Source organism: Peromyscus maniculatus, chromosome 6 (genome assembly GCF_049852395.1).
Source record: "Peromyscus maniculatus bairdii isolate BWxNUB_F1_BW_parent chromosome 6, HU_Pman_BW_mat_3.1, whole genome shotgun sequence".
In the NCBI taxonomy this organism is placed as follows: Eukaryota; Metazoa; Chordata; class Mammalia; order Rodentia; family Cricetidae; genus Peromyscus; species Peromyscus maniculatus.
The window spans coordinates 67644742-67658038 of record NC_134857.1 but is presented as its reverse complement, the minus strand read 5'-3'; the positions used below and the strand labels follow the sequence as shown (position 1 = coordinate 67658038).

General features: G+C 42.8%; 1 protein-coding gene across 3 annotated transcripts; it reads left to right on the top strand.

Moving 5' to 3' along the window:
- The first annotated feature begins 565 nt into the window (after positions 1-565).
- Positions 566-10230, top strand: LOC107401155 (Fc receptor-like protein 2). 3 transcript variants are annotated; one of them, XM_076574359.1, is made up of 6 exons: positions 566-791; positions 2073-2093; positions 4634-4900; positions 5124-5405; positions 8502-8822; positions 9888-10230. In XM_076574359.1, the coding sequence occupies exons 1-6, from the start codon at positions 761-763 to the stop codon at positions 9905-9907; spliced, it is 942 nt and encodes a 313-aa protein (XP_076430474.1). In that variant the 5' UTR covers positions 566-760; the 3' UTR covers positions 9908-10230. The 3 variants fall into 3 exon arrangements, with proteins under 3 accessions (XP_076430474.1, XP_076430473.1, XP_015850811.2); XM_076574358.1 differs by having other exon boundaries at positions 569-791; positions 9885-10230; XM_015995325.3 differs by lacking the exon at positions 4634-4900 and having other exon boundaries at positions 577-791; positions 9885-10230.
- The last annotated feature ends 3067 nt before the right edge of the window (positions 10231-13297 follow it).

Genomic DNA, 13297 nt, shown 5'->3' with positions numbered 1-13297 from the left:
CACAGCGAGTGTCACAACCCCCCTGCACCTTCCACCCCACCCCACCCCTGCACACGCACCTATGTCCTCCCATGTCATTTGGAGTGTAAGAAGAATCTTTCCTGTGTGAGCCAAGGCCCTTCAGATCGCTCTAGAACAGTTCAGAGATAAAGCCTCCAGTAGCCAGGCTGTGTCTATCCTCCTTCTTAATTCCTATCTGGATCTGGCTAAAAGATCTGAACAGAAGTGATGAGCAGGGATTAGTTTTTCTGGGTCTTTAAAGTATGCATACTGCCAAACAACAACATGAAGATCTGGCATCATATCTTTCATTTTCTACTCCCTAGTCTGGATGGACCTCTGGAGAGGAGTCAATCCAGGGCTGGCAATGGTGTCACTTATTAGGAACTGCCTCGTGAGTAGTAAAGGAGATTCATTTTTGGAAACTACCTCAAACCTGATTTCAATCTCAGTGGCGGCAGAACCCAGTCTTCTCTGTAAAGTCAAATGCAATGAAAAGCCATGTGTAAAGGGGAGGCATCCGACACACTAAGAATCATTTTGTACCAGTGCACACATATCTTGACAAAGAGGAAGGACATTTGCTTTTGCAGCACCCACTGGGTTTGGGCATGGATTGATTGACAGACAGTTTTGCCACTTCCTCCCCCACCCTCATTTCAGCAAGATCCCTGCAGAACCAGTGCTCTATCCTAGATCCACAGTCCATCTGCTCTAAGGTCTTGGCTGCACCTGTCACAAAGGACTTGCCTCCAGCCTCATGCTGCTGTGGTCACTGCTTCTGGTCCTTGGTAAGTAGGATGCTGAAAAAGACCTGGATTGGTGCCAGGGTATAACTACCTCTGCCTGGGTACCCCTAGACACTTTTCCTAAGCGTATGTCTCTCTGCCAGGATGCAGAGGGCTGGGGTATCTGCTTCTGATCCAGTACTGTCAGGGATAATGCCTGACAAATGGGAACTGAGCAAAGCAGGGTTCCCAGAAAAAGGAAAAGATGTGTGTGTGTGTGTGTGTGTGTGTGTGTGTGTGTGTGTGTGTGTGTCCTTCCTTACTAAAGGCTGGTGATTTGTCTCTGTTATTTCTGTTTGATCTCTAGGAAAACAGTAAATTTTCATTCAAAGAGCTTCCATGGAGTTCTCTGTTAGAGTGAATGCCATGCACAGCCTACATTAATTTTACACCCCAAGGCCCAGTCTCTACTGCAAGAGTCACCATTTTTGGCTCAACTCTTACCTCCACAGACTGAGACATTGCATAGACTTCAAGTCTTGGTAGCCATAATGGATATCATAGGTTGTGCCTATCAATAAGACTCTTACACAGCCCCACTCACAGTAATAGGTCTAGAATGCAGAAAGCAGAACTGATGTCTATTAAACATGAGCAGACCCTGTGTTTCTTTGTGGCCCTCCCTGGCATCTAGGATGCCCCTCTGTAGTTGATTTCTCTTAAGCAAAATAATCTGGACAGCTTAAAGGTAGAGCCTCCAAGTTGGCTATCCAATACCAACTGGTGAGCCATGAAATCATATACATACATGTAACATTATATGGACTGAGCAGGTTGTATTATATATAGATGTACACACATACACACACACACAAACACACACACATGACAATTAGAAGTCATAAATTTAAAAAATAGCAGGAAACACATGGTGGAGTTTGGGGAAGGAAAGGAAAGGTAGAAAAAAATATAATTATGTTTTAATTAAAAAATAAAAATATTTAAATAAAGAAGGTAAAAGAGGAGATAATAAATGAAACTCTTTGAAGATTTGCCTGCAAAACACAAACTTCTGGGAATGGCCAAGGACTGCTCATAATGTGCTAGGAATGATAAAAAATGAATCTTGGGTTCCATAGCAGTGTCATTTGTGAGTGGGAGAAGGAGGGATGAAAGAAAGATGGAGAGAAAAGACGGAGGAAAGGAAGGAGGGAAGATGAAGAGGAGGAGAAAGAAACATGAAGAAAAAGAGGGGAAGTGCTTGGGAACCCTGGGAGGGCTACAGCCTTTACAAAGTGTGAAGACCTCGGTCCTGTGTAATCTCTCTACTCTGTTCCCTCACAGCTCCTGTCGGAGTCCAATCCGGTAAGCCGTTCTTCATTCCTCTATCTCTCTGGCACCTCACTCTCTTGGGCATGGGAGGTTCTGCCTGGTGAAACCTCTTAGCAGAAGGTTGCAGGGATCTGAGGCAGGGCTGGGGTGAAGAGAGGAAGATCCAGCACCTCCCTCTCCTCCCCCTCGATCAGCTGTGCCAGGGTGGCCCAGGCTGCACCACCTCTGGTTGCCAGCTGGTGTTGGATGGGAAGAAGACTGCGTCCCGGCCCTCTCAAGACCATGAATTAGTTCCCATTTGCTGCTGAACCCTCAGACAGGAAAGGGAGTAACTGTGAAGAAAAAGCCATCTGGGTAGCCATTGGGGGGAAATGCCCTCATCCTCACCAGAAGGAGTGACTGAAAATATAGTCATAGCAGAGAGGAGCAAGAGGCTGAGGGGGTGCTCTGCAGAAGACATGAACACCCTCAAGTCTCTACTGGGGTGGAAACAATCCAATGACGAACGTGCTTTTCCTTTTTTATTGGAATTTTAATATAATGAAATAAAGAAAACACTTAGTTTCACAGTAGCCTGGGAAATTAGGCTTTCTTCTTTGGTTGAGCCATTGAGAACACATTCTTTCTACAATGTGCTGAGGAGATAATGCTTGTGTTCCTAGGTTTGTAATTGTGAACAAGAAAGTTTTTAAATTACTGGGGTGAGTGGCTCTAGATGCATCCAGTGAACTCTCAGAATTAGGGTAAAATGTGTACATAAGCATAATTGTAGTTAATTCAAGGATATACAGCTTTAAGGAAAAATCTCAGAAATCAAGACCCAAGTGTCTTTCAGTTAAATGCTTATTTCAGTCTCAGGAAAAATTGTTACAATTTTTCTCTACCTCCTACACCTTGGGATCATTTCCAATTTGGTCTCATAAATCTTATATCTCAAACATGTCTTTAATCAAACTGATTTTATTCCTAAAATATTCATAGGAATTACTGTCTGGCCTCATCTTGTAGGAAAAAGAATATTGGCCTGAAACAGTTCTTTCTTTATCAACCTTTCTGCCCAACCATCTACCTTTGTTTCTTTTATGTTTCAAAGCTGGTAAAAACTACACAAAAGCTATTTTGAGTTTGGTTGGTCACTTTGTCCTTTTGGAACCTTCTGGATGAGCATTTCCAACATGTAATTTAGATACAGAGATGTGCACAAGAAAAAAATGCATCCATAAGCAGAGCATTTTGGAGGGTGAGAAGGTGAATTGGGGTTTAGTTCAGTGCTAGAGTGCTGGGCTGGTTAGAATGTGCAAGGCCCTGAGTTTGATCCCCAGAATCTCTCCAAAAAGAGAAGAGTGTGGAGGAAGGTAAAGAAGGAAACAGGGGATGAAAGGAATGAGGGAGGAAGGAAGGGAGGGATAGAGGAAGAATTACTATTACAGATTATCATCTTTATGATATGTGCTTTAGGAATATATGCTGTAGTGTGACATTTGCTTGAGGAAGTTCTCAGTGTTTTTCATCTACATCCTTATAGGTCTCACTCTAGGGACTATGAACCCAGGTTTTTTCTCCTTAGACAGTCCTGGGGGTCAGAAGAACCAGCTGGACAGGTGTCTAAAGGTCACTTTTGTACTTATTTTCCCTGGCACTCTTACCTCACACTGGACAGTGTCCTGTGATGAAGGGTCCAATGTTTAGGGCCCATTCTTTTGAGTTTTCTCCTCCCGCTGTGGGCAGAACCAAAACCACTACACTATCCACCAATCCCTGATGATCTCTGTCCTATAGGGGAAGCAATGGCTCCACTTCTTCTTTATGGGGGTCCTACAGGGCCAAGCATGACCATGATTTGCAGATGCCTCTGAAAGAGTTTCTAGGAGATCCCAGAGACTTGGAGACATAGATTCCAGAGCTTGAGTCTCAGTGGCCCCATTAGTTCAGTCTCGGGAGAATGATATGCAATGGGAGGAGTTGACCACGCTACTAAACAAGGATTATACACAGGAGACAAGGAGAAGGGTTAATCATGGCTGCCATGGGAACCTGAGGTGTGTCAATAGGTGTAAGGAGACACAGCTGGAGTTTCTATTGGAGGGAAAAGTGGTGCTGAGGCTTGGGCCAGGGTCTTGCACAGCCAGGCAAGGGACTCCATCACTAAGCTATCCGTACCCAGTCATATTTGATGTTTATTGTGAGATCGAGTCTTACTGTCACCCAGCTCACACTGAACTTAATCTGTAGCTTAATCTGTGACCTACCTGCCTCAACTCCATGAATAGCATTCATTCCAGACCTGTGCTATCTCACTTAGCTAATGGACTCATTTTAAATTCATATTTAGTCCAGCTGTTGGGAGCTGGGCATTAAAATCTATTAACATACATCCAAACAGCATGATTGGAAAAAAAAATGCTACTAAGTGAGGTAGAGCTCACTCTGCTGAGCCAGAAAGTGTTCAGAGACAGCAGGTCCCCAGGCACTGTGAATCCTCAGCTTCTAGACACATGCAGAGCCTCTCCCTTCCCAGGAGCATCCAGGCAGGGGTAGTGTTGGTACTCTCTGTCTCCTTGCTTCCTTTGCAGACTGGTTGAAAATCAACATGCCACAACGTGTTTATGAAGGAGACCATGTAGATATAATCTGCATGGGGGTAACGAATCATGACATAAAGACACTAAAATACTTCAAGGATGGATCTCAAATAGGTACTTACAACGGTTTCTGGATCTACACCATTTCGAAAGCAAGATTCAGTGACAGTGGCTCCTATTTCTGTAAGGCAGATAGGAAAGTTTCCCTATATATGGACACGAAAGAAGAAACAAGATCTATGTGGCTTAATGTCTCAGGTAGGGATCATTCCTCAAGTGGATGTGTCTAGGGGTGAGAGTGCTTGTGTAGGAGACCAGGGTACTGGACATATGACACTAACCAGGAATGGATAAATGGTGATGGGCTGTCAGTCCTGTCCTGGAGTATGGATATGTGTGTCTTGCTCATTAGGCATTTCTGGAGGACTGTGCAGTCCGCTACTAACAAGTGGTCTCTTTGGATTCACTCTTCCCCCTCCAGAGCTGTTTCCGGCACCTGGGCTGACAGCAAGCCCCCTGCCGCCCATAGAGGGGAGTTCAGTGACCCTGTCCTGCAACACCAGGCTTCCTTCAGACAGGGCAACGACCCAGTTACGCTATTCCTTCTTCAAAGATGGACACACTTTGCGGTCGGAATGGACCTCACCGAAGTTTACGATCTCAGCAATATGGAAAGAAGACTCAGGAAATTATTGGTGTGAGGCGATGACCGCATCTCACAGTGTCTTGAAGCGGAGTCAACGGTCCTATATAGATGTGGAGAGTGAGCATCAGTGGGTTGGGCCCATGGGACTAAGTCAGGCAGGGAGAACAGGGGCAGCAGCCAGACTGCAGGCTCCTCCTCATCCCTGAGGGTAGAAGCTACCATGGCTCGCTGGGGCACTTGAACAATAGTTTTCCAAAGACTTTGCCCTCCCTTCAGAAAAGCAACAATGGTAACTTTATTCAGTAAACTAAAAGGTCAGTGAAGTACAGCCTCTGTCTGTAAGGAGAGATCCCCAGTTAGGGGATGGTACAAAGAAGGCACAAATAATATTTGAAATGACAGTAGCAGCCTATCCCTTATAAAAAGAATTACTATATTCCAGATCTGAACTAAAGCTGTTGTGTTGAGGAATATTATTTTAAGGTATGTTACATTAGTCGATACTGTGTAACATTTGTTGAGTGATGCAAAGATGTTATGCATTCTTTTATGTTGCATTTGTTTAACTCTGTGAAGCTGTGTTACTGTGCCTGTCTAAAACACCTGACTGATCTAATAAAAAGCTGAACGGCCAATAGCAAGGCAAAGGAAAGGATAGGTGGGGCTGGAAGGGAAAGAAGATAAATAGGAGGATAAATCTGGGAGGAGAGGGATCAATGAGCAAGTGAGCAAGAAGAGGAAGATGCAAGAGCCCAGCCTCACAGCCACACAGCCACACAGCCACACAGCCAGCCACAGAGTAAGAGTGAAAGTAAGATATACAGAAGTAAGAGAAAGGTAAAAGCCCAGAGGCAAAAGATAGATGGGTTAATTTAGTTAAGGAAAGCTAACTAGAAATAAGCCAAGCCAAGGCCTGGCATTTATAAATAATAAGAAGCCTCTGTGTGTATTTATTTGGGAGCTGGGTGGCAGGACCCACAAAGAGCAAAAAGACCAAAGAGTAAAGAGTGAAAAACAACCAACTCTTCTTTTGTGTTGTTCTAGACTTTCTCTGACTTTCACAAATAGCTGCAGAAGGCAGGAAGATTCACCACATCACCACAGCAAGATGCTGTTCAGAGCAGTTGAACATTTTGTCCTCAGAGTGGCCTGGGAAACAGTTTCATGAGTAGTGCCTGTAAAGTGGGTCCTGTGACCCTCCCCACTTTACAGACAAAGAAACCCAAAGCAAAGAGCTGTTCAGAGACTTGCTGAAGGAAACCCACCACACAGACCTGGGATTTAAATGTGCTTGCTCTGGCCCTAGTACATGTACTTTGAAGTACTCTGTAGCACTTCCTATCCAGCCAGAGACAGGCTGCATCAATAGTTAACAGTGCTGAACAGTTATGGTGTGATCGAGACTGCTTTTGTATGCTTCTCAGCTAATCTCATGAGAATGATTTCAGGGAGGTTCAACAAACTCTGTGTTCAGGAATTTATACCAACTTTTAAATTATCCACTTCATTGCAACTAGCCAAAGATTCTGAGCCCGGTAGACTGTTACCTCTACTGTCAAATCTTTTTTTGATCATTAGCCTTTTCAAGGTTTTTATTGTTTTAAAACACTGTTTTGTTACAGGGCTATTATTATAGAGCTGAGGATGACTGAGAGGGTAAGTTCCCTTACTGCACATATGTGAGGGCCTGTGTTTGGGTCCTCACTGCTTCCCTGGGCAAGGCTGCTTCAGGGAATGGAGACAAGACGACCATATGGTTTGCTGGCTACCGGACTAGCTGAAACTGCTGAGATGGGGTCCTGCGGAAGACTCTGTTTCCAGAGAAGAGAGCAGGGAGCTTAGTGGAAGCAGCGAGGCGTCCTCCTCTGGCATCCTCGTGCACACGTACACTGTACACACATATGCTCCATTCAGCTCCTCACACAACAGTTTATGTGCTTTGCCCCTCAAAGATGAGCTAAATAGGAAAGTCTAGATTTTCAAATTTATCACAGACTCTTGAGCACCTTATCTGGTGTTTAGTTTCCAGTGTGTGACTATGTTCTCTCCTCACTTTTAATGTGCCTGAATGGCCCCCTTTTCTCACCAGATTTACTGGAGGTCTTTCTATTGCATTGTTCTTTTTTTTAAATTTGGGTTTCCTTTTAAATTTTTACTTTTCAAGTCAATATCATCTTATTCATCCAAAGTATTTTTCTAATTCATATACTTCTTTTTCAGCTTTTTGTTTTCTAACAAGTGTATTTAAAACTATGTTTTCCTCCAAATACTACCATTATCTCATTTTAAAATTTTTGATGTATGATGTCTTCATTTGCTTATTGTCTACAATATGTGTAATATAGTCTCTCAATTATTTTATACAAAATTTATAATTTCTTATAAATAAATATTATATCAATCCTTTATTATTAATTTTTTAGATATCCATTTGTTCTTGTATTTAGCATTTATTAAAATCCTACATTCTTTTTTTTATTTTTTTTTTTTTTTGGTTTTTCGAGACAGGGTTTCTCTGTGTAGCTTTGCGCCTTTCCTGGAACTCACTTGGTAGCCCAGGCTGGCCTCGAACTCACAGAGATCCGCCTGCCTCTGCCTCCCGAGTGCTGGGATTAAAGGCGTGTTCCAACACCGCCCGGCTAAAATCCTACATTCTTATATTTAGCATTTACTAAAATGTGGCCTGTAAAATTTTTACCTCCAAGAAATCACTAAATTTTGGTTAATGGTCTTACATACTGTCAGTTTATGTATATTTTCTCTGTGAAACAAAAAATTAATATCATTTTCATTTGTTTTGTGAGTATATGAACTCTAGGGGTTCTTTCTTTAATTTAAGCTATTTTCTTCATTTAGACTTATACTTCAGTCCGTATAGTCTTATAGGCACAGCCAACTGTCTCCTTTTTATATATTCAAGGATCCCAGCCTGGGGAATACCAGCACCTACTGCAGACAAGTCTTCCTAGCTCAATTAACCTAATCAATAGTGTCCCACAGGCATGGCCACCAGCCAACCTAATCTATACAGTTCCTGAAAGGGGCTGCCTGAAGACTTTTCTCTTAGGTGATTCCAGATACTGTCAATCAACAATTGACAAGGACTGTAACCATACCCCTGTCCCACTCCCCCACTGCTGTAGAGACTTGTGTACATGGGAGCTGCCTTGGGGTGTGTATGGTTTTTAATGTACTTTCACCTTCTGTTTGCAGAGCCTCCACCCAAAGTGCGTCTGGTGAATGGTCCCCACCACTGTGAAGGACGTGTAGAGGTGGAACAGGAAGGTCGCTGGGGCACTGTATGCGATGATGGCTGGGACATGAAGGATGTGGCAGTGGTGTGCCGAGAGCTGGGCTGTGGAGCAGCCAAGCACACACCTATAGCCATGTTGTATCCACCAGTAGTTGATGAAGCTCTGCCTGTGCTCATTCAGGTGGCCCTGTGCAATGGGACAGAGAAGACCCTGGCTGAATGTGACCAGGTCGAGCCCTTTGACTGTGGACATGATGAAGATGCTGGGGCTGTGTGTGAAGGTGGGTGATGATGGAGCTGACATGGGGCTGAGCCCCTCCTTAGGCTGCCATCCTCTGCTTTTCTTTCTGCACCTATTCTACAGTAGAATGCACTGAGGGCAACACAGTCAGGTCACATTAATTCGGCCCTGATCTATAAAACAGACTGTCCTCTGCTATCCATCCTTATTGGCCATATTAAAAGACAAAACATTATTATTTTCATGGTTTGAGTTGGAGCATAATATGAAGCATCAATTTTTATTGTTTGGGTGGTTTTAGTCAGGGAGACACTGCTCACATTACTGTGAAATCTTTTAAACTTTTCTGAGCTCTTTTTAGCAGATCTACCCATCAGAATGAAGCTCTGGATTCTATAGGTAGAGGACAGCTGGTGCGTTGTTTTGGAAAGACATTGGTGGCCCAGAAAGTCGGGTCCAGGAATCAGGCCATACCAGGCATAGATTCCAGAGGGTCAGAGCAAAATGAAATCTGAGAATTGCTGCAAATTTCCACATCTCCATAGAGCCTGTGACTAGAGAGGCAGCCAGGGACAATGTCCTCCCCAGCCTCAGCCCAGTGAGTGCTAGAGTGGCCTTTTGTGAAAAGAGAATTCCTTAGAACTACTGGGCCCATGCCCATTGCAAGGCACTTGTAAAGGCAGTAGCTTGTTCAAGGTAATGGAATCAGGACTAGGCTCTCTAGAACCCATGGGATCTGGAGTCTACTGTACAGAGCCTTTGAGGCCGACCTCCCCCAATCACCAGCCCTAGAAGTAACAGACTTCTCTATGGCTCATTATCTCTGTCAGAAAAGTGTGGTGTCTAGTCCAAGTTCTTCACTGAGTTGAGATAAAATCAGGATTTCACCCATTCCTGAGGCTCTTTGGTGAAAGTCCATATGTAGGAAGAATCCCCAGGGGCTGATTGGGATGGTTGAGACAGGTTGTGGGATGGCTTCCGTGGTTCAGGCTGGCTTCTGGTCTCATTCTGCATCACATGTACCCTTAGAAAATCTGGTGAATGTGTCTGCACAGTCCTTTGCTGGGCCACTGTATCCTGACCTCTCATTCCCTCTACACAGCAGTCTTGCCTAGCACTTCCTGAAGATCTAATGACCAGACACCATCAGATCTCCTATTTTCTGCATTTGGACCTCACAAGCTTAATAGTTCTCACTGGACTTCAAGACTTCATCTGTGAATCATCCTTCAACAGGATGCAAAACAATTCTGCTCTGAGCTTAAGGTCTAGCAGCAGTAAAGAAGGCCCAAGTCCCCTAGTCCCTGGAAGCCAAGCTTGGAAAAACTGTTCCCTTTCCAGTTCCTTCTAGCTATCTCCTTGGAGGGATGAAGAGGTGGGCTCAAGTGAGAATCACATGTGCTTGGGCCTTCCATCCCCTAGATTGTGGTCAAATAAAGCACATATAATAAAAGAAACTGTGAGTGCTTTATTTCATTTCTTGATTTGGGAAGAAACTAGCTTTTAAAAAAATCTTCATAAACCACTTGCTAAGTTATAGATGTAAATCAAAAATTTAAAAAGTGATATATAGAAAACAAAATAAAAATTAGACAAAAGTCACATTATAATATGTACAGATGGATAAATTAATAGTTAAATTGATTTTTCTATAAATTGTACCTTATTTTAGTGTTTAATTAAATTCAACAACTGAATTTAAAAGATTTCTGTAGCAAAATATACATGAACACAACTCACATATATATGTTTACAAGTCTTCTTGAAATTACTGTAAGCATTTTTACATTGGGCTTTTCTTACTCTAAAATTATCTTCTCTTTTGTTGTTCTTGTTTTTATTTTCAGATGGGCTATCTCTGTATCCTTAGGAGGCCCTAAAGCTTGGAATATAGCCAAGGATAACCTTGAACTTCTGATCCTCCTGCCTCCCCTTTCCGGGAGCTTGGATGATGGGTGTGTGCTGTTGTGCCTGGTTTTGTGTGGTGCAGGGTTAAACTTAGGATCTTATGTGTGTTAGGCAAGCACACAGCTGCGTTACATACCTGTCCCTGATATGGCCTTCTCCAGAAAGGAGATCTTGGTTTTTTTGTTTTTGTTTTTTGTTTGTTTGTTTGTTTTTCCAGACAGGGTTTCTTTGTGTAGCCCTGTCTATACTGGAACTCACTCTTTAGACCAGACTGGCCTCAAAATCAGAGATCCATTTACCTCTGCCTCCAGAGTGCTGGGATTAAAGGCTGTACCACCACTTCCACAACCCATTCTTCTTATGACCTTTATTGTCTTTGAGAATGAGAGAAGCCACATTCCCCACACTGTCACCCACCCTAGTCCTACATACCACTGCTTATAGCTTAGCAGTGTCTAAGGCTCAAAACATAGTCACGGAATAGCTTCCTTTTAGAAGTTAGTAATTAAGCTTTGGACCTGTATATGTGGAGAGAAAAGTGTATGCCATAAATACCTGGAAGAAAAGTATATGCCGCTTTTCTTCCAGGTCAGACACCAACACTGATAATTGATTGACTATATATTAGGTTCTATATTTTATGTTAGACTGCATCCTTAGAAAAGCTTCAAAATCCATTGCGATTTGTTTTAACTGATGTTTTATTGGAATGCATTGCTATCAGGGGGTAACTTTAGGAACAATGATATTTTTGCACCATGTAGACTTTCAGTACAAAAACAGGATGCACTGCTTCACTTGTTCTCTTTGTGTGTCTCTCAACAATTCCTTAGAATTCTGTTCTTACAAACTCTTCCTGTTCCTTACTGTGATGGCTGTTCTCAGCTGTAAACTTGACTACATCGGGATTTAACCCCAAAATAGGGCACATCTGTGAAGGAGTTTTTCCTTAATTTGAAGCAGGAAGAACCACCTCTGATCTGGAAGCCTATATAAGGACCTGGAAGAGGGAAGTTTTACTCTTTCCCTGCTTGATTTCCCCCTACTCACAAGCCCATTCCTTCACTGGCATTAGATCCTACTTCTTTGGGATCAAAAATATTTAACTACTAAACTTACCTTTTCCTTAAAAATTAAAAATAAATCTAATGTGGAGTCATCTGGATAACCTAACCTGTATGGATAATTTTTTCCTGACAGTCATTTTCTTTATAAACTGTCTCTCCTTTCATACAGTTTACTAATTCATATCGTCCTAGAAAACCATCTATTCAGCAGACCAAACTAAAGCAGCATGGACCAAGGCATTTTATGGGGGTTACTAGCAGAAGTCTTGGGGAGAGGTTAATCACAGGAGCAGGGATGACTCAAAAACAGCTGCATGGCTGAAAACCCACCCCTACATGATTGTCAGCTGACAGGAGCTACAATCCTGGAACTTTCTGTTCAACCAGCAGCTGGAAAGTCTGAGAATCCATCTCACCTACAGCTCAGCTGGTCTGAGTCTCCTCCCCCAGTTCATTCCATCTATAACACTGGGGAAGGCCTTCAAGGAGCTCCAAGTTTTACACTTCCCTAGACATGTGACATTTTGTTTACCTCCCGAGTCTGTGAGCAGGTAGAAATGTATACTTGTACAATCACTATGGAGATCAGTGTGGTGATTCCTTGGGAAACTGAAAATAGATCCAGCTATACCACTCTTGGGTATATACCCAAAGGAATTTACATCCTACTAGAGAGACATTTGCTCATCCATGTTCATTAAGATACAGGATGGCCTAAGAGAAGGTAAAACATTTTTATTTATTTATTCATAATAGCCAGAACTTGGAAATAGTCTAGATGCCCAACAATAGGTAAAAATATAATGAAATGTAGTACATTATTTACACAATGGACTATTACTCAGCTGTTATAAAAAAAGAAATTTGCAGGTAAATGGATGTACCTAGAAAAAATATCATCATCCTAAGTTAGGTAACCCAAACCCAAAAAGACAAATTCGGTATGTGTTCTCATAAATGTGGATGTTAGCTTCTAACCATCCCACAATCTGCAGAAGCAGAGAGGTTGGGCATAGAGTAAGGGAACAGGGGACAGGGAGCTCCCAAGGAAGGGGAACTAGAATATCTAGTTATGGAGAGACACACAGGGAGACCGGAACAGGAGGATTAAATGGAGCATGGGAGGGAACAGGGGAGGAAAAGGGGAAGATAGGGAGGACAGGAAACACTAAGGGCCACTCAAGGGGTCACATGGAAATCTACTGCAGTAGAAGCTTCTGAAAATGTATACATATGGGAAAGAAATCTAAATGGATTCCCCAGATCATTTGGGGGATACAATGCCCCTATTAGACATCTCTCAGCACCAAGTGAAACCTTCATAGACAGGAATAAATTCACATATAATTGAGTTGAGAATCCCCAAAACAGCTGAGGCTATTCTCAAGACCATTGGTGCTCTCCACAAACTTATGGTAAGGCCCCATTGCTATAGACAACACGTACATTTCTCATCAAACATGGAGAAGTCCTGCTGGTGCCTTCTCAGAGCCTTTACCCATACTGACTAGTGTTCATGGTACTGGAATATACTGTGTGT

Excerpts from the sequence above, each read along its gene's own strand:
- LOC107401155 (XM_076574358.1), top strand. The coding sequence starts at position 761 with ATGCTGCTGTGGTCACTGCTTCTGGTCCTTG. Across the intron at positions 792-2,072 it reads GTCACTGCTTCTGGTCCTTG|CTCCTGTCGGAGTCCAATCC; the intron begins GTAAGTAGGATG and ends GTTCCCTCACAG. Across the intron at positions 4,901-5,123 it reads TATGTGGCTTAATGTCTCAG|AGCTGTTTCCGGCACCTGGG; the intron begins GTAGGGATCATT and ends TTCCCCCTCCAG.